The 25,220-nt window shown below is 48.9% G+C and overlaps 4 protein-coding genes across 4 annotated transcripts; 2 read left to right on the top strand and 2 right to left on the bottom strand.

The window, feature by feature from the left end:
- Positions 1–9,873: 9,873 nt before the first annotated feature.
- P174DRAFT_376686 (ribose phosphate diphosphokinase subunit PRS1) lies at positions 9,874–11,492 on the bottom strand (the record flags this gene model as incomplete). Its single annotated transcript, XM_024822709.1, has 4 exons — positions 9,874–10,935; positions 10,992–11,112; positions 11,164–11,173; positions 11,234–11,492. The coding sequence occupies 4 exons, from the start codon at positions 11,490–11,492 to the stop codon at positions 9,874–9,876; spliced, it is 1,452 nt and encodes a 483-aa protein (XP_024679251.1).
- Positions 11,493–11,772: 280 nt separating this feature from the next.
- On the top strand, positions 11,773–12,825 carry P174DRAFT_411602 (bifunctional precorrin-2 dehydrogenase/sirohydrochlorin ferrochelatase MET8; the record flags this gene model as incomplete). The annotated part of the gene is made up of 3 exons (XM_024824277.1): positions 11,773–11,868; positions 11,948–12,429; positions 12,479–12,825. 3 exons carry the CDS (start codon positions 11,773–11,775, stop codon positions 12,606–12,608), a joined length of 708 nt encoding a protein of 235 aa, XP_024679250.1. The 3' UTR covers positions 12,609–12,825.
- On the bottom strand, positions 12,798–19,410 carry P174DRAFT_453592 (Arf family guanine nucleotide exchange factor SEC7). The gene is made up of 6 exons (XM_024829168.1): positions 17,517–19,410; positions 17,281–17,465; positions 14,910–17,221; positions 14,486–14,852; positions 13,377–14,432; positions 12,798–13,319 (listed from the first exon to the last, which is right to left on the bottom strand). The coding sequence occupies exons 1-6, from the start codon at positions 19,281–19,283 to the stop codon at positions 12,989–12,991; spliced, it is 6,018 nt and encodes a 2,005-aa protein (XP_024679249.1). The 5' UTR covers positions 19,284–19,410; the 3' UTR covers positions 12,798–12,988.
- Positions 19,411–19,725: 315 nt separating this feature from the next.
- Positions 19,726–24,699, top strand: P174DRAFT_375647 (dihydrolipoamide acetyltransferase component of pyruvate dehydrogenase; the record flags this gene model as incomplete). Its single annotated transcript, XM_024822633.1, has 8 exons — positions 19,726–19,832; positions 19,907–19,956; positions 20,034–20,257; positions 20,321–21,390; positions 22,502–22,909; positions 23,813–23,882; positions 23,998–24,174; positions 24,250–24,699. 8 exons carry the CDS (start codon positions 19,726–19,728, stop codon positions 24,697–24,699), a joined length of 2,556 nt encoding a protein of 851 aa, XP_024679248.1.
- Positions 24,700–25,220: the final 521 nt, after the last annotated feature.

The following is a 25,220-nucleotide window of genomic DNA, read 5'->3' as shown; positions in this document are numbered from 1 at the left end:
TTATCAAGATGGATGGTCTACGTGAGAAGGTTTAGCCTATTAGCTAGTTGCTCGTAAATACTAGAGTTTCAAGAGTCCAGGTAAACAGAGAAATGACTCAATTGACCCATGTTCAGCCTCTGGCTCAATTCCTAAGGCCGCTGTAGCCTAGCCAAAACTCTAAACTAGAGACTAATGATAAACACACTGCGCAGTAGTTTTAGTGCTTACGCCCCGCCATCAATCACCATTCAAGTACCTTGGGCCCAAACTTCATTCTCTGCCCACAGCCTCCTTTATATCCCATAGTTGTCTACCAACAGAGAGGCTATGATAACCAGTGTCGCGTCATCAGGATAGGACTAATTTCAGGTTCTCCCATGTCAGCAGTACCCGCCAATGGCTCTCTGTGCGCTCATGAAGCCCCAAAACCGCCGCCATGTACAGATCCAAGCACGCTCAATACCAATGCACCGTATGTCCATCAACCAGGATAGGGTAGTCCGCACTTCGGACTGAATTCGCACCTGCAAGATCTACAGACTTGTCGTCACCCAGTCATGTAATAACGTGAGCAGTCAGTTCCACTTGGCCGCAGGTCAAAGAAGTTATGAGCCATACGCTCATGGAATCCTCCGATGGTGGGAGTTCTGTCGACTTACGGAGAGACCTTGCACAATGTCTGTCCGGAAAGGTCCAGGGAGCGTACACACAAACGCACCAAAGTGCCAACTGCTCACATATTTGAAGGCTAATATCACAAGCTGATTGCTGTTACTGTTGCTGTTTTCAAAGGCCTTCGTCTCTTGTGGTGGACTGATCAGTACTGCTAGCCTTTGCTTCGACTCATGTAAGACTGATTGATTGATATCTTATATTGAGGTTGGTGTCTCCACGTCAAAATGATTGGCCGCCTACGAGACAAGACTGGTGGAGAATTGCTATCTTTGTAAAGAAGCATATTGCAGGGTGATTCTTGTTTTTGGCTTGGTTAAGGTCGTAAATATCTATCCGACGGGTCTTCCAAGCATAGCAGAGAAGCAGGCCTCAACCCCCGAATACTTGGCGAATCCGGCTATTGACGCTGCTGGATGGATACTATCACATCAGCCAGTCTCAGAGCACTTATTCTCATCTAACAATGCTGGGTTATTTCCGCTGTATAGTACAAAGCGGTATCATTAAATACATCCAATTGTTCCCTTGCGCTCGAGTCTCGGTTCATATTGTTGCATCATCCAATTCTGCCCTAGTATCATCCGTAAATGATGCAGCAGTTGGTCCCGAGTTTCTGATTGAGATAGGTAGGATTGGAAACAGCTTAGAGTAACCAGCTACTTCCTTAGTTATTCAGTCTAGACGACTGACACATGGCTTGCTCGTCAGTATGTCTCACTTTGTGTCTCCCCTATGTCCCAGAACTATTGAACTGTATTCACTAACTGAGTATGACATTCACTGTCCTCAGCAATGCTCACTGTGGTCAATAATATGTAGCGCTTAAGGATAGTGAATTTCAACAATCTTCGTTCACTGTAAGGACCTTGAACGACTCATTCAACGGCAGATCGAACTGAGACAGATAGAGACGAATACCATCGTCTCCCCCACGATTCTCCGCTCTCCATCTTCCTTTCTTCATATCTATGGAGTCAGAGGGCCCTCACTCGATTAGAGTCAATTTGCAGGTTCATCTGCGGGACTCTCGCAATGACTTATTCCTTCTTGACGCACCTGTATGGTCAAAATAGGTGAGCTTGTCCACTCTCCCGTTGATACCATGGATCTTCGGGTTTCTCCGCATATACGATTTAGGTCGATGACCTGCTAACAGTATGAGACACTAGAAGCACCAGCAACAGCGACAACAACGGCTGCCCCCAGCCTTTCTAAGCTTGCAAATACACCTGCGTACCTCAAGTTTAAAATCATTGCACCTTTCTTCGAGATCTGCGATTCCACTGGAAAAACTATGGCAGCTGATAAAATGCCACTTGCTCCCTCCATTTAACGATAAGGTCGAGAGATTACGATAGGCTAAGGCTGCATTTCAAGACCAGATCGACAGAATTCAGAAAGCTCACACGGAATACAATGTTTTGATGAGGGAATTCCGGCGCGAGCACCGCAAATGGGAAATATCCCTTGTGGAACTGTCGCAAAATAAAAAGAGCCTTGCCGAAGCCCGCAAATGGGAAAAACAACAGAAACGCATGGAGGATGATGGTGAATTTGACACCTTTTTCTTCGGTGATATGCAAGTCCAAATGCCTGACAAGACCCGGCCCGTTTACCCGACACAGTGGAATAAGCCGAGGGGACCGCCACTGCCAACATGGTGGCTGATGCCGTTAAGGCATCATCCCTTGAGCGGCGGCAGTATTATGTTCAGCACAAGACTCTCCCAGTATTCGTCTTCCGAATTTTTCTCGTCCTCCTCGACAACGCTGAGGAGGAACGTCGGGCACGCGAGGAAGCCGAACGCCTTAAGGCCCTCGAAGAGTCCCGTGTTGTCGAGGAGGACGAGAAAGAGCGATTTTTTTTTCTTTAGCAGGAAATATCAGTGGCTAATATTGCTAGATGGCCGAGAGAGGTGTCCTCGTGCCGGAGGACATCCAGGCATGGCTGGAGCCGAAGCTGCAGCCCGACCTCACACCGGCCCAGCGACTGCTGGAGTGCGTACAGTTGACTTTCTTATCGAAATGAAACTCCGCCGAGTTCCATGCAAGCCCAACTCTGATGGAGAAGGACGCATGGCTTAGAGGATTTGAGCCCCAGAAGGGAAGAGGCCGTGAATGGATGGGACGGCATATTTCCGAATCCGTTTGTATTTGCCGACCTCTCCACGCCATACTTGATGTACCAGCAGACTTCAGAGAAGCGGATGGTCGAGCAGCGTACAGCTGCGAGGATGTGAGAGAACGCCTGATTAAACGTCCTGTGCCACAGCGGAGTTTGTTTCAAACATCCATGTAATCAGCATACAAAGCAGAACCTGTCAGATTCAAAAGAACAGCTCATGGAGGCGAGTAAACCACGCAACACGCTCTGATCCCACCTCAAAAAACATGGCCGGCTATGTACTGACGGACATGTACGGACTCACACCCATTCATCGCTCAGACATCGCTCGAAGAGAACCTTGAAATGTGGAAAGCTACCATCTCAGCAGTAACATCGAGAAAGGACGAGCGGACTTAGACTGCTATGCCGAAGAAACAGTGCGTGAGCTAAAGCTTCCGACTGCTCGATTGTGAAATGAACTCGTCTCATTACCCTGGCCGAAGCGCGAATCGGGCGTTGCAAACGATGAAAGGATTTGCATCGGAGATCCAGGATCTGGGCCAAAGCTCATATTCCTCGGTCTCCTTCTTTGTCCTTTCGCTCACGAGCAAAAGTAGCAGAGCGCAGCAGCAGCAGCATCAGCCACAAGCAACAGCAATAACAACAAAAGCTACCAAAGAAGCAACAATACTGACAGAATGTCAGCATTGATACCGCCTCAAGAAAGCCTCACATCTGATCAGGTTATCTGCGATGTCGGAACCGGCGTATAAACATACACTTCGAGCCCATCTGTACATCAATAAGGAAACTGTCACACACAGAGCATTTTTAATATCTATGTCAAGAACATACTTCTTAGAAATTCTTCAGTCTAATCAACCAACCGGTAGCACTACCATCGATCAGAGACACAAAAAGAGTATTATTGGCCGTCATGTACACCATACCTCCCACCGGTTAATTCCAGGATGCGCACAGCATAGTACGCGATCCCTGAAGAAGCAATGACTCAATGATAGCACAAGGATGTATGCTATTATTTAGAATCCAACCAACGGCGATCACACCTTGGACTCCTGGTCCTTGTTGAAGCTTGGCTGGGGTGGTACACGATGCATTTCGAGTGGTACAAACTACCACATCAAAATAAGTCAATGGGCACGAGACCTGATCTCAAGGGATCTATGATGATGATTTGTTGGACTAAGGAGTTATGAAAGTCGTATTTCCTAGCACGAGAGTCTGAAATGGTGTAATGAGGTGCGTTGCCGCGTCAGTTGCCTGTGTCTATGTATGTTCTCTATTTAACATTCCCAGGGAAACAAAACAAGTAAGAGCAGTCTGGCCAAGAAACCAAACTGAAAACATAACAAAACCAAAAGTAGAGACAGCCACCTGTATGCCATGCAGAGAAGCGCCCATCAAGAGGAATCAAATCTAGAAAAACAAAGACCTAAGCTTTTGTCGCTGAACCTGACACCGAGTAACAATACAGTGTTGAAAGGACAGTCCATGAAAACAGCAGTATTGGGTCGTGTCTTTGCAAACGTCATTAAGTAGAGAGCTGAGGAGTCAGATCGTAATTGTGCGTGCTTTCTTTCATGGTATCGAGTAGGAGGGACCGGTCAGAGAAGCCTCGCGCAAGGTGAGTATCACAATTGCCATCCAGTCGGATAGGAAGCGGACATCCGTGAAGGATAGTCAACTGATGGCTTTGAGAATATGCTATTTGACGGATAAGCAGCTGATCTTGTGCGAGTTGACTGCTTGAGGTGACGCGAGAATGGCCTAAGCATCCTATCAGCAAATTCCACACACTGACTTATTCGAACGAGAGCCTACCGGTCCAGCACGACGCCGTGGATGCACCTAGTGCCTAAGCTTTGGCATTATGGCATGCATTGCAACGACAGTGACCACAGATCTTGCACCGCCAGATAGCCACGAACGGACCGGAGTTGCAATCTGAGCAACGCCAGGTGAGGATATTCCCGTTGGTAGCTTGCACAATGGCAAAGACATGTCCCGAGCACTGGTTGGCCATGTTGATGACTGTCAGAGGTTAGTATGTGAGCAGAGGAATGGCAGTCATGCTTGGCTCCGCCACGTACTTATTGCGTTTACTACGGAAGTGTCAAATAAGAAAATCTTATCGGCTTGAACCAGATCTCTGGGTCTCGATAGACAAGGTTGTAAGGGCGATGGCTCCTTCTTTATTCGAGTGGTTGGGAAACAATACCCGGGCTCTAGAGTTGAAATAAGGCAAGGGCGTATGCAACAATGCTCCAGGGTCTGGACTAGATGGTAGGGATGGAATCTGGAAGAGCCGGGACAGAGGGTGCGTCGGTGTGCAAGGATCAACTTATGCTTTGGATTGGTAAAAGAGACAGAATAGGGATTTGAGTGTTGTGTGTAATGAAGAGATCAGTTGAAGCTGTAGACGACGACTCCATAGTATATATAGGCGGCGTTTCAATCTCAACCAGATGGTAGAAGTGTAGGCCTAGCGATGATCCGATGAACACATCACTCAAAAAGGATCTTGTTTGTCTTTCCTCAGGAGATTGGAAGGATGCGCGATTGTACAACCTTCTATCTACGGGGTCCAGGCCTGACACCGGCAGATGGCTTGACTGTGGCTGTAGGGAAGTTGCTTTTCGAGGAAAATGATGTTATTCCACACAATGCATGCAGCCGATAATTGCGGAGCTGACAATTAGGTCTGTGGAGAAAAGAGCCTGGATTCTTTGAGGAAGAGGAATGGACAATGGTGGAATGGAGGCCTCCGAATCCCAGACGGATAGAGAGAAGGGGGCAAAAAGTACTGCTCAAACTGCACGATGGGCAACACAACATGAGACAGAGATGAGATCTGAAGCAGAAGAGAGACAGGAAGGAGAGTGAGAAGGTGGGAAGAAGAGGTTCGAAGACGCATGGAAAAGTGATGTATAGTCGACAGTGGGCCATGGACCGTAGCAGTAGTCCCGGGGAGATGGGAAGCGTCAATAGTCCCAATCTTAACTTTAACAATAAGATGTTTAACAAATTATTGGATACACAATATCGAATTAATGGTTTGTTCTATTTTTTTCAGCATTATTGGAGACGATTTCAAATAGACCAAGACAGACGGGTCACTCCACAGAGATATTAAGGTATTGAAGACTAATACGAGTACTCGGAACAATGACTATCAACGACTATCAACTACTAGTTAATAGAGCATCATATAGACTTTTCTTTGTGATTTGACAAGTTTTTATTCTGTGCAATGTACTAAACATGCATCAAGATTGTCCCTGAGCCAATTGGGAGAACGCCGTGTTTTGATTGGAGGTCGAAAAAGCACAGTCCTTACCCACTTTCCCAGCCAAATGGTGCTGGCGATTTGGCATGGACGATCTCAAGATCTAGCAATCAGAGGTGCAGCTACATTTTTGTACGCAGTACGGCCCGGAATACATCATCATTTGTTACATATTATGACTTAGGCGCAAATGTGCATCTGATATCTCTTTTCTTTTTCTGCGGCTGTGTGGTCATCTAGACGTCAACCAGGATCAAGGATCGTGAGCACCAAACCCAGATCCAAGGGCCTGGAATCCTGGCTGGTGACAAATTCCTGCCCATAAATTCTCCGATGTAGATATATCATCATATGGTATGCACAGGCTAAAGTCATAACATCATTATTTTCATAGTGTGGCGCAACATCGAATCGATAGACTGGATATTATTTGACAATGTAGGAAAGTGGTAGAAATCTCAATGGGCTAAACAAACTTGATCATGAAGATTTTTGTGAAACCGAATCCCAGTCACTGTAGGACAGTAACGTAGATCAAAACAAGGACAAGGACAAGGCCAAGGTTTATGGACAGTGTTTCACCAATTCCATCATAATGCCTTGTGAGGCTACGTGATTGTTCTTTATTTTTTTTTGAAGCTTCACAAAGGACCGAGCTCGCCGCAGCTCAGTTTGTTTTTCCAAACCTACGACTAACTAACTTAGTAGCAAGTGATGATTAATCTCAACCAACGTATTACTCGACATGATCCACTCAAAGCAGGGGAACTGAGAGAGGAACGGGAAACAAACACACATACAATTCATACCACCCGCCAATGAATTTGGCGCGTCCTACCTACATATGCTAGGTGCTACAGTACGTACTCTACCAAATTATGATAAATTTTCATTCCAGAGAGCTCCCTACTTCTTTGTATTAGTCTGTACACGAGAACAATGACCCTGGAAGAAGTAATCATAATACTCTGACAGATCTCGCCCGATGCTGGGTGATCGTGGCGTGCTTGTGCAGGGTGATCCGTGGGCCCGCCAACCGGGTTCGCGGCTAGAGTGGCTTCTCTGCCAGCCCTCAAGCTCAAGGTTGTCCATAGTCTATCAATGGTCAAATTGATTTGCTTTGATGTACACTGCGATAACCAAATCGACTCATGCTAGTTCGCTCTTTCGAAAGAAACAGGACGGTCGTTCATATTTATGCCTTTCCAAGAGTGTATGTAACACGTAACGGTCAACTGCCGCGACTTTCCACCACACTCCAGACTACACCGAATAAGTAAATGGTCAGTTCTGGACTGAACTCAGGGTACTTCCGGAAACCGAAAAACGAGCGAGGGAACTGTTTTTAAAAAATAAAAGTTCCGGCCCTCTTAGTGGTTCTCCGGTGGACATCCTGGCCAATTCGGGACACCTGCAGTGGATCTAAACCCAATGCTCCATGGTCTTTACGAATTGACGGCACGCGGACTCCTCCGTATATTGAAACGATTAAGTTGATGACTTGAGAGTCGAGACTGATTCGAAGGAACGCTAAGGGAACAGGAGAGGTATCCTGGATACATGGCGGCTGTCAGTTCCCTGTCAATCGTCTATTCATCGTTGCTATTGGGATTGTTGATTGTCGACTTTATCACATCGACCAGGCTGAACACAAGCATAGTACGTATTCACCTCAGGAATGGACAAGAGGTATGATGAAATACCTACCTTAATCAACTGATTGGTCCTCATATACGATAACAAACCGAGCAATCCATGTCACTGTCCACCGTGTCCTGAAATACGAGCTGGAAAGCAAGAAAAGCCTGGATTCCCTGAAAAGTCCAAAACTCCACAGGAGCACGAACTTTGGCTTTGATCTACCGGTTGTGCTTCCCCGGTGCACTAAGTCCCAACCATCTCGAACTAATCCGAGACTGCTCAGTTCTCACTTGTTAGTCTCACCCCTTGCTCATTTTGCCACAGCCCTGGACTCGAAATTAAAAGTCCTTCCCGTCTCCGATGACGCATGGTACTTGTGCGGTGTTTTGACAAGTCGACATATCACATTTCATTACCGAGTGTGCGTCTCGCCCTGGCCATGAGTCCATGACCATGACTTCGGCGGGAAGTCCATACTTGGGGAACCCCCACTTAAACCCACTACGTACTAATTTCAGACGTACTTTTGTACATTAATTTCTGTCCTGGCGCCTTGGAAACCATCGCATCGCAAGCTCCACAAGGTGAGGCTGCAGCTGAATGTCAATCCCTGCTCCAACCGCAGCCGCAGCTCTGATTGTAGAAGATCGAGATAGTCGACAATTTCTTCTTCCTCGCGACAATGCATATGACAAGCAAGTGGTTGGATTTTGGAATCGCTGCACACCGCACCGGCAAATATACCCCCTACCGCGATCCAGGGATATGTATGCTACGGTGTGAGTCCCGGCGACTATCTATCAGAAGTATGCAGGGAGAGGCCCGAGAGCAAGACCTATCCTGGAATTCGGGTCAGGTTGTCAGCACTATGAACTGCCTGTTTACTCACTACGCCGTGGGGTACTCAAATGATATTACAAATCTCATCTCATCACAGTGATATCAATGGCGATCCTGGTGATGTTCGTTCATGAATTATGAGGTAGATCGAATCTTCTCTGTAGAACTACGTCGATAGAAGCGCCTCACCGCAGCGAAGCGCCGAGTGAACGGTTATGCGCACACCGCTTGATACACCCTTGTTCATAAAGAAAACATCGGGAGGGATTCTGACTGAATATTTGCGAGATCCATCGGACTAGCTCTGGAACTGACTACTACAAGCTACGTATCAGCTAGTTCTGCGGGTCTCCTTGCAATCAAACGAGGGTGACTTGGATGGAGACGAGAATATACAGCATAGTCACAGTAGAGATCTATGAAAAGACCAGCCGGCTACCTCTTGCACCGCAGATCTTACAAGGATCCACCGGAAGAACCATTTCAGCGGCAGCACGAGACAATCCTCGACTTACTGACAAGCCATTCCTCACATCATCTATATATTTGCTACTAGCTCATTGTGATACATAACATGAGAATGTTCGAGATGTTCTCTTGCATCAAGTCCACCGGTCCAAAGGACCAGAGCCCACGTCAATTGACGGGGACTCAGAAGTTGATGCCTTCATTCCTCGATATAGCCCTGCAGCGCATCCGTCCCTCCATGCCAAATGACATGAAGAAGACAGAGGACTGACAAGGCTAAATGTTTGCTCTTCCAACGCTCCGTTAAGAACAATCTTTGTAAAGACAAGATGCTCCTGCAGTACCCAAAGTGGACTGCACCGTTGGTGTAGATGGACATAGTCCGTTGAAGCTAGCTTCAAGGCTCATATATCACTGAAATCGAAGATGTGTCTTGCCGACATTGGGTATAATATTGCACTATAGGTGAGCTAAGAATGTTCAATCTTAGCCTATTCAGACGTCAAACCTGGGCGCCTTTGTTCTGACGCCAGTCAGTATCTCTAGCACCCTTCACATCGGGAGAGAAAAAATCCAGCAAATGTATCACATTGAAGATACACTCAAATACCCTTGACCTCCTCGTGAGTATAAAAAAAGTGTCATCAATACAAGAGAAAAGAAGAGAGTCGTAAGCTGTCGTTACTGTTGATGCATCGTTCTTACCAACACTTCCGGATTGTCGCATGTTCATTCATTGATAGTATGCGAAATAATCTCGTATACCACATGGATAGACTTGGTGACGCAGGTTAGTCATTGAGGTGGAAAAGCGCCGACACACTGTATTGAAAGTTAGCAAGTTGACTCAGTCAAGGATCAGACCGCAGAACTACAAACCTTTCACCGTAATGGTGGCGTCGGATACTCTCCGCAAGAAGACTTGATATGTCGATTATAACCAGTTTCTTTGACTTTCTCATCTTCTCGGGAGTTATTGGGAAGGTATTCGTGACGACAATATAGTCGATCGCGTCACACGCTTCCATCTGCTCGAGGGAATCGCCGCCAAAAACTCCATGTGTGGCAATGCAGTAGACCTGCTTAGCCCCGCCTCGTTTGACCACCGTTTCTGCTGCAGCAATCCACGAGCCACCCTTGTCGATCATATCGTCGACAAGGAAAACAGTCCTGTCTCGAACATCACCAACCAGGGTGATCATCTTCTCTTGCTCGACACTTCGCCCGTTGCTCTCTTCCTCATCCGAAGATTCAGCGGCATCGAACGACCCGCCAAGTGCATGATCTCCAGGTAGAGAAGATGTGGTCGAGATAAACGAGTTGACCATCGCGTCCGGTACGGACTCGGGTTGATCCTGGCTGGACGGCTGTCCTGGGGTTGTATGGCCAGAGGCAGGTACCGAGGTGGGACCACCCGAGGGGAAATCATCATCCACGATATGGCCCTGTACAAGTCGACCAGTGATCACATCACGCACACGCACGTCTGTGTACTCGTGAGCTGCTTCCAACTCTGACGGGCGACGAGCAGCGGGTGGTGTCTCCGGGCGCAGTAGTTCCTCGGGCTCTGCGGTGTTGTGTTCGCTCGATTCGCCGCCGTGGGAATTCTTGCGGAGGTGTAGGACAAAAGGCCTCGGCTCTTTGGGAACGCTATCATTCATGGAGTCGAAAAAAACAGTACTATCTGTCATGGACAGAGTGACCTTCGGACGGCGTCTGTCGGTTGTGACAATGCCAAAATTGAGCTTCAGGGTGTCCGCTAGCGATGTTACACGCTTGGTACCTCCAGCGTTTTTGCTAACAACGACAGCCTCCTTCCAGCCAGGGACATTCATCCGAATCCAACGGGCGATGAAAGGCTCGGCGAAGAGGTTATCCACAGGCTTGCCGAAGAAACCTTGCATTTGTGACGCCTGGTATTCAGTCAGACGTCTATTCGTCCGTTGTATCAACCATCTGTTAAACTCACATGTAAATCAAGAGTAATGACGTGGTCTACTCCCGCGACCGAAAGCAAGTTCGCCAGCATTCGAGCGGTGATGGCTCCCCGATGGCTCTTCTTTTTCGACTGGCGGGAGTAAGGAAAGTACCTCGTCCATGTCAGCACAATGCGCAATTTTCACGTTAGACGGGCAGCATACGGCATGACGGCTATCGCAAAATCGGGTTAGCTTTTGCAAAGGTCATCAAATCATTCGACAAAAAGCTCACCTGTAATCGACTTCGGGGAACCACCCTTGCAAGCAGAGATCATGATCAGGAGCTCCATGACACTATCATTGATCTTCTGACTGCCGCTCTGGACAATGTATAGATCTTGGTTCCGCACAGAGACTCCAATGTCCACTCTTGTCTCGCCATTTGCAAATTTTCCGAGCACTGCCCGAGCGGGGAGTGTGCCTAGACGCTCGCAGATGGTCTCAGCAAGGACAGGGTGGGATGTCCCAGAGAAGATTTGTACTCCCCGCATTGTGACCTATTATGTACTGCGAAATGAAGGCATGGACAATGGGGAGAAGGGAGCGAAGAGTAGAAAGGAGGTAGGGGTTGTGAAGGGCATTTCAAATGGCCGAGGGAAAAGGAAAAAAACTTGGCGGAGAAGGGAAAAGGTAAAATAGGCCAAGTCGTCTTGGGTGTCTCTAGCTCCCCGTACAATGGCCCCGCCAATCGATAGATAGCGGCACTACAAATGACTCCCCCGCTACAGATAACGTCTCAGTAAAGCTTCAAAATATCTATCCTATGCTAAAATGTCGCACAAGTACCCTCCAGTCCAGGGGGGAGGCTCCATGATAGTCGCTTGGCAAGTCAAAGATAAACATGTCCTAGTGGTCGGCGGTGGTGAGGTATAGTCTTATGCATGTTCCGCCGCAGAAAATATATATATATGTATCACCACAGAGAGCTAACGAGGACATCCAACAGGTAGCTGCAGGCCGCATTCTCCACGCGCTGAACGCCGATGCCAAAGTAACAGTCGTCTGTCCTGGCTCAGGTCTCAATGATGAAGTCGCTTTCCGTGTATCTGAGGGCCAAGTCACGCATGTCGATCGCACATTTGAGCCAGAAGATCTAGAAGGAGCAGATATGGTACTTTGTGCCATTGATGACCCCGACGCCTCGTCTCGCGTCTGGAAACTGTGCAAGGAGAAGCGAATACCTGCCAACATAGCCGATGTGCCCGCAGAGTGCGACTTCTACTTTGGCAGCATGTACCGTGATGGACCACTGCAAGTCATGGTGAGCACGAATGGAAATGGACCTAAACTCGCAAGTATCATTCGGAAAAAAATTGCAGCATCATTGCCCGACAACATGGGTGCCGCCATAGAAAATGTGGGCAAACTACGTAAGAAACTGCGCGAGGTCGCTGCCAGGCCAGAGGAGGGGCCTAAGAGAATGAAGTGGTACTGTAGACTTACCTTTCCGATTGAGCTGCCTGCTGACTTATTAAAGGATGTCTGGGGTCTGCGAGTCATGGAGTCTCGAAGAGCTCGTTAAAATGAGCGAACAGGACATGGATCGTCTTCTTACTCACTTCGCATCTGGCAATATTCCGTCTTATAATGAAGTCCACTGCAGCTAGTTGATGTATGTACAATTTGCTAGTTAACTGGGACAGCCTCGACTGTGTCGCCAATATCTACTTGCCAAGAATGATGCGATTGATGTATCGGCTTGATGCCGCTTTACGGCCGCAAATATCATAGTGACAGCGACGTCTGCTTCGCCGAGCTCAAGTTCGGTAATTTGATATTGATAGAATAGGTAGACGGTCTGTATTCTTATAATTTACAAGTCCGAGAATGGCATTGCAATATATTTGTTAAGTCTACATTCAGCACTCCTCCAGAGTGGGCGATCGAAGTAAAATAGCCTCTTATAGAGTAGGCAAGGATATCCAAAAAGAAATAAAAGTCAAAGGCCAACAAACCACCGTTTCATCAGAACTCCGACCCCGGACACTTAGTGATCCCGACTATACCTGCGGGAGTGGTGCTGCGAGATAGAGCTCCTGGGGCTGATGGGTGTCTGCACAGCAGCTATACCCAGTCTTGCTTCTCCGATTCTTCGAAGCAGGGACTGAAGAGCGAGGCGGATTTCGGGGTTAAGGTCGCGGCCCAATAGATCGACCGCTAATGGGTAGAAAGTCTCGACATGTTTATCGAAACCTTCAGACGGGAAGTTTGTGTAGCCCTCGATGACATCAACAACTACAGGGCGCCAGGCCACTATGTTTCGGTGCTGAGAATCTTCATCGAGTCGGACGAAGCTTCGGATAATATCGGCGCAGAGACTGGACAAAATTATTTTGTTAGCAGTGGTTTGTAAGGACGAAGCCCGTTATACTTACGGAATAAGCGCAGCCTCTGTTTCCCGGCGGCTGCTCTTTCGTTCTTCTCGCTCATCGTGGTACATGCGGAAAAGGATGTGAACATATGTAGCAGCACTGCCACTTTCCTGTTTAAGCAGGTTGGGCGGTTGTTTCATAAAGCCTTGGCGCCAGAGCTGCATCCGAAGCTCTTTGTCCTCGTTGAACTTTTTTGCAAACTGATAGCTTTTCTTGAGCAGCCCCATCAAACGGAGAAGTTCGTGGCTTGGGATCTCAGCATAGACCTTGTCATTCGAAAACAGTTCATGGACAGTCTCAATCATAAGTAGCTGAAGCACGCAGTTTGTTATGATACGGTTGAAGAATCGGCGCCGCGCAACGGTCACGGCAGCGGGTTGTTGTTGGGTTTCGGCCTGCGGGCGGTAATCTTCCAACTCGGGGGTCGAAGCGGCAGGCATGTCGCCCTCTTCGTGCTCAGAAGTCACAGGCTGCGACCCATTCACCCTGGGGGCGTCCGATGGAGTTTCCCGGACAGGCGTTGACTCGGCTGTCTCTTGCTCCGGCTTGTGCAGGTCATCCTCGTTGGATGCCTCCCCGTTCCCGTTCTTAATCGAAGCTGGCTTCGAAGATATCGAGGCGGCGGCTGTGAATAACTCGTAGGCCGTGGTCCTGCTGAAAAGCTCCACGAAAGCACCTACAACCTTGGTCCAGTGTTCCTGCTGGAACTTTGCAACATTCTGCAGAATCAGTTGTTGCAGGCAATTGCTACCGATCCGCGCAATGGTGTCGTTTTCTTGGCAGATGCATAGTGTAAGAAGCTCGAGTATACGACCCAACATGTATTCCAGCGCATCGAAATAATGCGTGAAAAGTGTAATCATGTTCCTCAAGGCTTGTATCATTGTTGTTGACAGCCATACGGAGAGCTCTTCATGGTTTGGCACCTTGGACATCTCCGATTTGGAGTGAAGGACGACGAAGATAGGATAGAGAAGCTGTCTCCACAAGACATCCCAAAATTCTTGAGGAAAGTCGCCTCCGTGACGAATCAGTGTGTCAAAAAGATAAGTCAATGCTCTGGTTTCCTGATCAGCGATGTTCCTGGGGCAAAGTCAGAACTCGGAACTCACCTTGATCGAACCTCAAGGTCATCACCCGTCATCAATACATCCTGGAAGGCAATCAAGATAGGATACCAGAACTGCTCTTCTTGAGATTGCCGTGATAATTGTTTGGCCAGGTTTGTTCCATCGTCTTGAACGCCTTCCGATGTAGTTCCACGGTGTGATAGAGGGCACTCCGGTGTCCTGAGCATCTTCGTGACAGTTGATTTCAAGGTCTCAATCGCTTGCAAAGACTTCTTCTGGAATCGCATGTTCTTGGAGAACTCCGTGAGACAGACGATTAGGTCAGGGAAAGCTCCCTGTGTAATGACCACACCGAACCGCGTGTTGTAAATTTGAGTGACATGTTCGAATGCCATGTTGACGATGCCCTCTTCTAGGTATTAGCATCCTTATCACACAGATCCTAGGCGATAAGAAACTTGCTTACCGTATGGCTCTCTGGCAGCGACTGTGAAGACGCCGAACATTGTTTTCCAGCCTGAGCGAATGTTATCTCCACGTGCCTGGATCATCTGTATCAGGCATCGAAGGATCATATCCTTCACAGTAACAGCGTTACTATTGGCCATTACATGCTCAAACGGCTTGAGAAAGTCCTTTTGGAATTTGAAACCAGGAAGCTCTTCAATTTCCAGAAAACGCATAGAAAGTTGCCGAAGGGAATCCAGTGCAAAGAACACCACGGTAGTGTTGGTGTGGCATCCAACTTGATTGAAGTGCTGCCCAAGGACGTCCCAGATCTTCGACCACTCTATCCTGACTCTGGTCATGTTGTAATAGCTGATCTCAACAAGCTTCTGCAAGCTGTATGTTCGAGGGGACTCTGTCTGACCTGAAGATTGAATCTCCTGCCAACTCACTTCGCTTAAAGCGCGAACAAAGTCAATGATAGCCTCATGAGTGAGATTTGCAGTATTTGTAAAGATGCGGTCCACTCCGCGTATCATTTCAGCGGATCGACTTTCCATAGCAACCTCAGAACGGAAAGCCGTAGGTCCGTTAACTGACCGGGGACGGGGAGGGCGTCTTGACGCCTGCATAGATTTGCGGGATGCATCAGATGAAGTTTGTGGTACAATACGGGCGCGTGATGGATCGGGTAGTGAACCTTCATCGACGCCATCAGTGAGAAGTTGAAGCCGGTCGAGCTGGCTGACACAGGTGAGGACTTCTCTCCAGGAACTCTTCAGGTTGTTCCCTTCGGTGAGCGCCACGTCGAGCAGCGCCTTCAAAGCCTCAACATTCTTTGGTACCATCTCCCTGACATTGCCCAGATTTGTGAATTTGGCAAGGCCCGTTACGAATGCGACCCGGGGAGTCTCCAGATCAAAAGCGCAACTGATACGTATCGCCAGTTTCATTCCTTCCATGCAGAGCTTAATGGTTTCAAGATTCTGTGTGTCTTGCATGGGAGCAGACAACCCGGAGAGGAAAGACATCCAAGTCACGTTGAACATAGATCCAACATGCCGTACCGAAGTCGCGGGGATGAAGCGTGAGAGGGCCTCTCTAACGGCCGTCTTCCGCTGCGCTCTAATCAAACTCCGATAGAGCTGCTCCGTCTTATTGGCCATTTCTTCAGACGCTTGAGCATACTTTTCGCCTTGGATATCCCTTCCTACCGTTGCGAAGACCTGTCCTGCCCTGGAAGCTAAGCCGCCTGTGGTGGTGGACGCGGGAATGCCCAGATTTGCAGCGTGCTCTCGTTCAGTGTCGAGAACAATCTCGTTGTTGGCGATCTCATCAAATATGGACCCCAGATACTCATCGGGCAAGTCTTGGTTATCGTTTATACCCCGATTGTTCTTGATAAAGTCCTCTTTAGTCATGCGGCGACCCTTGATCTTAGCGCTATGTTGATCTGTATTGAGCATAATGACCGAGTAAGCCAACACGTACGCAGTGTCCGCGTTGGCGAAGGCATTCGGGTTTTGAGTCACGTAGCGCTCGGCAAACTTGAGCATGAAACGATCTATCTTCTGGGCCTCCCCAGGCAATCGAAAGTGTTGCAGGAATTGACGAAGTGCATCCACAAAGCGTCGCTTTGAGAAGTCCATTTGGTCCACAAATGCATGCATAATGGCAATGTTCTCTGCATCGCCTTCACCCAGATATTCCCCTATCATGGCCTTATCCAGTCGATCATTGCGAAACAGGAAACTTGCAATGTCCTCGGGCGAGTCCGAACGTATAAAGCCCTCTTGGATAAAGAGCTTGATACCCCGCTTGGCCTTGAAGTTGAACTGCTGAATTGCGTTCATCAGCGCAGTTTTCCTCTGCTTGACTTTCTCGATCTGGCTTGGATCGTCCTCTGCCACAGGTGTCGACCGACCAGTACTGCCATCGGTGCCTTCGACCCTTGGAGAGGATATAAAGGTCGCAGTGTTGGTGTCTATCGACTCTCTGGAATTATCGATTGATTTCTGGGACAGCAGATTTGTAACCCCAGCGGCTGGGTCATCAATTCGTTGAGAGGCCCAGTTGTCAAGTGACTGTAGAATTTCCACTAAACATTCCAGCGACTGGTTCTTCAGGATATACTCAGATGGCACGTTTTGGGAAGTTGGCTGCTGAATACTGGCTATGTGCGCTGTCGTGAGTGTCGGAGGCAGAGTCCCGCTTTGATGCCAATCTGCGCCCACTTTTGATACCTTGACATGGTGTTCTTGATAATGCTGCTGTTGGACTGCGGAAACTGTGACAGGTACGCTCGAGTATCGTGAAACTTGTTCAATGATGCTGCAAAAACAATCAATACTGCCCCAAAGAGATTGAAACACGACGTGATACAAACGTACTTTTGAAAGATATTCTCCAGCGCAGTGCGATCACAGTCATAATTGAGATATATCTCCACCAATGCACGAGGATCATCGGCCAGTCTCTCCACAAGCTCCATGAAGTACTGCTTCTGAAAAGCAGGCGAGTTCCGTTTTTCGAGAATAGCCAGGTATATCTCTTTCAAGAAAACCTCAAGTTCTTTCTGTGAGGAGTTAGAACCCGTCAGACAAAGAAGATAAGCACATGGACAAACCTTCATCATCACTCTCATATGCTTCAACATGAGCCAAAAGATTTCGCAGCAAACCTCGAAGACCCTGGGCACTGAGCTCGACCCGTTTCGACTCAGACTGAGGCACAAGTGGGGCCGAACAGCTTGCAGAAGCGTCATAGCATCGGAGCTGTTGGAGCTGTTCCTGATGGTTAGGAGCGGGGAGGTGAAGACCGCGACATGGTTGTTGACGAGGTAATGAACGAGGTGCAAGGATAACAACTTAGACCTCATATTCTGAGATTTGAGATCTTGTTGCTGTTCGTGGCTGAGTATTTTATGGCTCAGCTTGCATAGAGCTCGAAATACCAGGAATGCGTCTTTGATGTAAATTTCGTCCTCATCATCGTCGTTAGTCCCGTCGCCGTCCTCCTTTTCTTCCCCTGATGTGCTAGACAATGACTGCGTTCTTTTTTGACCAAGCTTGGCGCGGGTAACCATTGTCGGCGCGTTATCCGCGACCGACGTGACATCCTTGCCTGACTCGAAACTTTGCAGAGTAAGCTTTTCTCCAGGCTCCTTCGCCACGGGTTGATCGGGTGCTACAACAGAGGCTGCATCAGATGCCTGATCCTGATCGGTTGACAGGGGCACTTCAACCGTTTCGGCTGTCGCAGCGTCAGGTGTGTTTTCCTGTCCCTTTTCCCCTTCACGCAAACGTAATTCTTTCAGCTCAAGTCTCACACGAACCCTGTCGAACACTGTGCTGACCATCTGTGTCAGTGACCCTTGGGCAATCTGTTGGTTCTGATTAGACTTCGAGTAGATGAAGATGTTGTATATTTGGCGGACAGCCTTTAGGAGACCAGCTCCGTGTACCACAATCTTATCGTTCAGGACTGCCGCAAGAAGTGACTTGATAATTTGTTGCTGTATCTCAAGGGGAGTGGCTTCGTTCTCGAAGCAGTCACAGATGGCATCGATTGCCCGCTCGATGAGAGGAGTTTGTTCTGGCGTGCCCTCAGTTTCCGAGCCCTTGCGGTCCTGAGATGATGGAAAGGCAAAGTAAGAGTAAGTTATGAGTTTCCCGATACAGTCGAGCGCTGTGACTTGTAAGGGGATGCTGTAGCTTTTTGTCGCAAGCTGAAGAGGGCGAAATATAAGCTCCGGATCGATCGGCTGACGGTCAGATTGTTTAACGTTCGCCAACGCGCTCTTCACGGCATCATCCAGTTCTTTGCTCTTCTTGGCTTCCTTGGACGCCCCAATTGTCTCGAGAGCGTTGACTATGAACACTGCAGAGCTGACAGGCACGGAGCGCTGAGTGGCATACGTAGCAGTCGTTGATCTCGAGTCGGAGCGCAGTCGGGTATCTGGTGTAAGCTCAAACTGGGGTACAGCGCCGTCATCCTGCTTGTCGCCAGCAGAGTCTCCTGGAGGAGCCTCTGCCTGATCGTTTTCCGAGCTAGCGACATCGTCTGCTTTTGATCCCCTCTGAGGGGAGCCGTGTTTCTCGGGACCTTCAGCATCAGCGGCGTCGTTCGGAGGACTCGGAGGTTTGTCCGCGGTCTCTGTTACTTCGGAGGAGTCTACTTTGATCTGTGGTGAATTGGAGTCTGTAACTTCCTCTATATCAATTTTCTGCCTCTGTGATTCGAGAGGAAGAGAAGGCTTGGAGTCTTCGTCGACAACATCTTCAGACTCAGCAGGCGTTGAGGTATCGACAGTATTCTCTTTGTTGTCTCCCTGCGGCAGCACCACAGATGTCCGATTGGGCTCCTGCGAAGAGCCATTCTCAACATCCGCCATTTATGCGAAACTCCGAGCGGAGCATTCAATAACTGAAACGAAAAATACACATGGAATGTAGAATCGGACTAAGGAAAAATGACGGAAGAAGATAGAAACCGTGGGCCGGAGTATCGCGCTATTGCATGGGTCCTGGAGCTGATGCGGCTGCGTGTCTTTCTCCCGCAGGCGGAACAAATATACGGCGACCGCTGCGTGCCAAAGATGCGGCGCTGGGCTTACGTAACTCGGAGAAGGCCGTCCTGGAGAAATCCGGCGACAACTATTCCGATCGCTCACCGGAAGCTCAACAGAAAAGTTCCAGGAGCTGCATCCCCAACTCTCTGATACAGGCCCTACCACTTGCCAGACTCATCCTCCGGCCCCATCTCCATCTTATCTTCTCTTCTCTCTTGTGCCGCGGCCTTTTTTTAATTGTATCATAGCTACAGCATTTGGCACCATGGTTGCCTCTGCTGTCCGAATGCGCATTCCCAGCGCCATGTTGTCGAAAGGCGGCCTCTGCGTGAGGCGGCCTCAGGTTATTCACAGATTCAAGGACGCTGTCCAGTATGGTTCACCTTGGACATTTCATGGTCAATCTGTATTGACAATGATACTAATAAAAATTTCCTGATCTATAGACCTCAATTGCCTGCCTTATCCGCCCTCTCCCGTTTCTATGCCTCCAAGTGTATGTCGTCTCGGTTTTTCCTCGTCTCCATCAAATTCGCGTATTGAAGACTTGATCCTAACCATGCGCCTCTACAGCCTTCCCCCCTCACACCATCATCAGCATGCCTGCCCTCTCGCCCACAATGTCCGCAGGAAACATTGGGGCTTGGCAGAAGAAGGCCGGTGATTCCCTGTCGCCGGGTGATGTTCTCGTGGAAATCGAGACCGATAAGGCACAGATGGACTTTGAATTCCAAGAGGACGGTGTCTTGGCCAAGGTTCTGAAGGAGACTGGTGAGAAGGATGTGGCTGTCGGCACTGTATGTATTGACTGAAAAATTTTCCGTGGTCCACTGAGTCCCATCGCTAATGCGCAAAACCAGCCTATCGCCGTCCTTGTGGAGGAAGGAACAGATGTCGCCCCCTTTGAGAGCTTTACTCTAGAAGACGCCGGTGGTGATAAGGGAGCTGCACCCGCCAAGGAGAGCAAGGAGGAGCCCAAGGCTGAGGCTGCACCAGCCCCTTCGACGCCCGAGCCTGCACCCGCCGCTCAGGAGCCTGAGACATCTACTGAGAAGCTCCAGCCTAGTCTTGACCGTGAGCCCAACATCAGCCCTGCTGCCAAGGCATTGGCCCTGGAGAAGGGTGTTCCGATCAAGGCTCTCAAGGGTACTGGACGTGGTGGTCAGATCACCAAGGAAGATGTGGAGAAGTACAAGCCTAGCGTTTCCGCCGCCGCCGCCCCTACATATGAAGACATCCCTCTCACATCTATGCGCAAGACCATTGCTACCCGCCTGCAGCAGTCGATGAGAGAGAACCCTCACTTCTTCGTTTCGACCACTCTGTCCGTTACGAAGCTACTGAAGCTCCGCCAGGCTCTCAACGCTTCTGCTGAGGGCAAATACAAGCTCTCCGTCAACGACTTCCTTGTCAAGGCTTGTGCCGCCGCTCTTCTGAAGGTTCCTGCGGTCAACTCGAGCTGGCGCGAGGAGAATGGCCAAGTTGTCATCCGCCAGCACAACACCGTTGATATTAGTGTTGCCGTTGCCACTCCTAATGGTCTTATCACTCCCGTTGTCAAGAACGTACATGGTCTTGGCCTTTCCAGCATCTCTAACCAGATCAAGGATCTCGGTAAGCGCGCTCGGGAGAACAAGCTCAAGCCTGAGGAGTACCAGGGCGGTACTTTTACCATCAGCAACATGGGCATGAACCCTGCTATTGAGCGGTTCACCGCTGTCATCAACCCCCCTCAGGCTGGTATTTTGGCCGTTGGCACCACCCGCAAGGTTGCTGTTCCCGTTGAGACCGAGGAGGGTACCTCTGTTGAGTGGGATGACCAGATTATCGTGACTGGCAGCTTCGACCACAAGGTTGTCGATGGTGCTGTTGGTGCTGAATGGATCAAGGAACTGAAGAAGATTGTTGAGAACCCCCTTGAGCTTCTTCTGTGAATGAAGTTCGACCTATCGAAGTTCCGAAATACCAAATGTACCATTTGAGATCGGAGTTCCTTTATGGTCTCATGTAATATGTACCCAAAAATACCTACTATAGTTGATTCGACCATTTCTGGTCACTTGAGTACGATTCTAGCATTTCAATATCGATTCCTTTTGTTACTTCAGAAACTTTAAGCCCGTATACTGGTCTACTTCTATCGTGTAGAACAAAGTGACTAAGGCGATCCAGAATTCGCTAAAGTCCGGTTTCAGTCCAGATTGGCGACGGTGCGTTCTTAGGATGATCTGAGGATGGTTCACATTGCGTTTAACCCCTCGCAACCATCGATAACCAGATTGACCAGGACTGCTGCAACCCTCCGCTGTCACTAGGTCAGTTGACGAGACAACCGCAGACTGACCAAGTCGCCCGCGAAGACAGATTTCCATTTTACTTCGAACTTCCGCGCAACTTGGTAAACATTATAGAATGACGGTAAACTTGCAACTGACAAATTGGGATTGGGGTTATATAAACAGGTGATGGGCCCATCCATGATTCTTGGACCATGTGCGCAGTGCCCACTCCCGCTTCAGGCAGTGATGTCATACTTGTGAGCCATTGCTAGGGGCCCTTGCATTCTGCATAAATAGAAGTGGTCATCACCTGCCCAAATTCTCTTTCTGGTATCCCACACCGTTGTCAGTTTACTTACTATCCTCGACTTCCGAATCCCTAAACATCACCTTATTTCCTGTAAGTGATGATGTACCATATTACGTGGGCGACCTTGGAGCAGCCGCTCCGCGATATGCCGCCCATTGTTCACCATTACGACTTTTAATACGGAGCACTGACTGGTAATAGGCCTTTTCTTCATCACCTCCAGCCCTTTGTGTCACAGAAATCCTGCAAACATGTCTTACGCAGAAGCCGCGGCCAAAGGCCCTAAGCAAACACCAGAGGAGGTATGTGCCTTACCCACAGTTTCCCCTGCTTCCCATGAGGATGCTGTATCTCGAAAGGCGATCTGACTGACCGGCTCTAATGTAGGCGTAAGTTGTTATCTGGAAATTAGCCAAATTCCTGGGGTTATTGACTGACTCTCCATAATACAGTCGCGCCCCTAACCCACCACGAACCTATCTGAGTGAAACAGGGGAAAGCACGGCCTCCCTAGTTGACGTCGACTCCCCGCATGTGGTCTCAGTAGACTCGGATTTCCTCAACAAGGAAGTGAAGACCAGTACTCAGGCTGATCGCTTAGAACGAGAGGCACAGGAGAAAGAGGAGCGGAAAGAGCAGAGGAAGGCGGAGAAGGCGGAAGCGAAGGCTACGCGCGCCGGCCATGTCGCCAAGCGCAACCCTGTCTTCCTCGGGAATGCCCTGCTGTACGCCCTTGTCGGTGCCGCGCTCGGATATGGCGCATACAGGAAGCATGCTGAAGGCAAGCTGTCGTGGAAGCTTGTTGGAACATGGACTGGTATCGTCGGAGCCTTCAGTACGGTCGATTACTTTGTCAGCAAGTGAGTTTTCAACTTTCTTCTGAACCGGCATCCTGCGACAAGGCACAGAAGAGAATTTGGGCTAATGAATTGAATTTAGGTGGCTGCTACAAAACAAGTACCCTCCTAACTAGGTTTGATGCGTCCTGGATATGATATGAGCAGGGGCCCAGTGCTTCTTGAGTTTATCTCCATATATGGAGTTATGATCGGGTGAACCCAGCGGTTTTACATGAATTCCGGGGGAGATGAAGTTCGCGATCCTTTTCTCGTCATATTGTAACTTATTCGAAGATAATAAACCCACTCGTCTCTCACATTGAAGTCACACCTAATATATATGCTTTAGCTGTCTCTACCGGTTCTGGCAATTCAACAACAAGGTGGATAAAAGTAGTATGGTAAGATAATCACTGAAAATCCCCGTCGCATCGTATTCAAGAAATAAAATTATAGATAAACCATGGCATTATACTGAAAGCCGCAAGGTCTAGATGTTAACTTGTGATCAAGTGTCCATCTTTCAAGTAGTGACAGCTCATATGTCAGAGGCGGTCAACAACGTCAAATTCGCATCCGCTGCAGAACATGTGGCCTCGGCCTTCCACAAGAATTATTGACAACGTTCGGTGGATTTGCAGTATAACTTCTTCCTCGTCACCGATTAACGGTTCTTGTTGACCTTAATTTCGAACATACGCCTGGAGAGCATTGCGTCTTTTGCCTGATCATATGGAGCATATCCTGTTCTGCTCGTGAAACCATACACAAACAAACAACTAGCTCTCTTCGATAGCTTCTGCAAAAGCAAATATGGTGTGTGAATCCCGCCATTGTCGTTAATCGAAGCGCATTGTTTGATGACTGACATATCACTTCCATACTTGATCACAGAACTCCCTTTTCAATTCAGCACTCAAGCAGTCTTCTGCTATCCGCCGCGATCTGGACACATTCTCTCAGTCGCCCGCAACAACATCTGCAGCTTTACAAGGTACGGCTCGAAGACATGCGCTCCCACGCCAGATCCGGTACAGGGCTACAAGTTCACCGCTGAGCGTTTCTTTATTAGTCTATGTGACATGCTAATGCTCGGATAATTAGGCCAGATTGCAGCTTCCTTGGCGTCGCTATCACGCACTATCGATGACTATTCCGCCTTGTCCAAGAAGGAACTGATACCTGAGAAGCAAGAAAAGGCGTTTGAAAGAGTCAAGAATTTTCGCGCCGAGCTTGCGGATTATAGGACACACTTTGATCAACTCCGAAAGGAGCGTGAAGAAGCTGTAAGCTCATCCGAGTCAAGCCCCTCCCCTTTGTACATGTCCTGGCAATCGCTAACATGGTGCGCTGCTATATAGCAATCGGTGACAAATCGCAACGAGCTGCTTGGCCGACGACCACACCACGCAGCGACTCCCGAGAACCCGTACGCCCAGTCTTCCCTCCCCCAATCTTCGCCTTTCGCAAACCCTTCATCATCCCGCTCAGGTCTCAGCTTCGGAGCTTCACCAGCGGATTACACCAGGGAGACGCATGCGCTCCGAGAGCAATCCTTTTTTGCCAACACGAACTCGCAACTGGATGAATTTCTCGATAGAGGCCGCGCTGTTTTGACAGACCTTGGGCAACAGCGCGAGGTGCTGAAAGGCACGCAGCGCCGGCTATACAGTGTTGCGAATACCCTGGGTGTGAGTGGTGACACGATTCGAAAAGTCGAACGAAGAGCAAAGCAGGACAAGTGGATATTTTGGGGTGGTGTTCTCGCTTTCTTCCTCTTTTGCTGGTTGGTATTACGCTTTTTGAGGTGAATTTTTATGTGTCTATATACTCATTTCTTTGGAACTGTTCCCCTTGCGTCATGCATTTTTCTTGCTTCGGATGGCTTTGAAAGCGCAGGCGTTCTGGTCTACCTCGATCTTGTTTGCTTCCGATTTACGTTGTCGGGTTGCGCGCTGTCGTTCTCAAGTTCTTGAGTTTCATCTGGAGTCGGTGCATCATCAAGAATGACGTACAAGAGAGATCATGCGTTCTCGTCCATACGGAGGATGCGCAATAGAATTGAAATTGCACAGACAACAGTAGTAGGGTACGACCGGATGGAAAAGGCGGAAGGGAGCATGTAGTCGATCTCCTACAGGCCGCTGCTGACGGGCCAATCTTCAGTTCGCATTGCAAAATGTCGGGCCGGCTGTCTGACCTTAGACAGGCAATTCCTTTCTCCCGCTGCTATGGGATGACAGACTGAGATATCAGTGAGTCGCTTGAATGGATAATCAAACATGTTTACCTGCAATTGATCTCACAGGACTAGCTCGAGGGAACCCGGTCC

The sequence above is a fragment of the Aspergillus novofumigatus genome (genome assembly GCF_002847465.1).
Source record: "Aspergillus novofumigatus IBT 16806 chromosome Unknown P174scaffold_7, whole genome shotgun sequence".
Classification (NCBI taxonomy): Eukaryota; Fungi; Ascomycota; class Eurotiomycetes; order Eurotiales; family Aspergillaceae; genus Aspergillus; species Aspergillus novofumigatus.
Note: the sequence above shows the minus strand (reverse complement) of the source record. Positions and strands in the feature narration are given on the sequence as shown.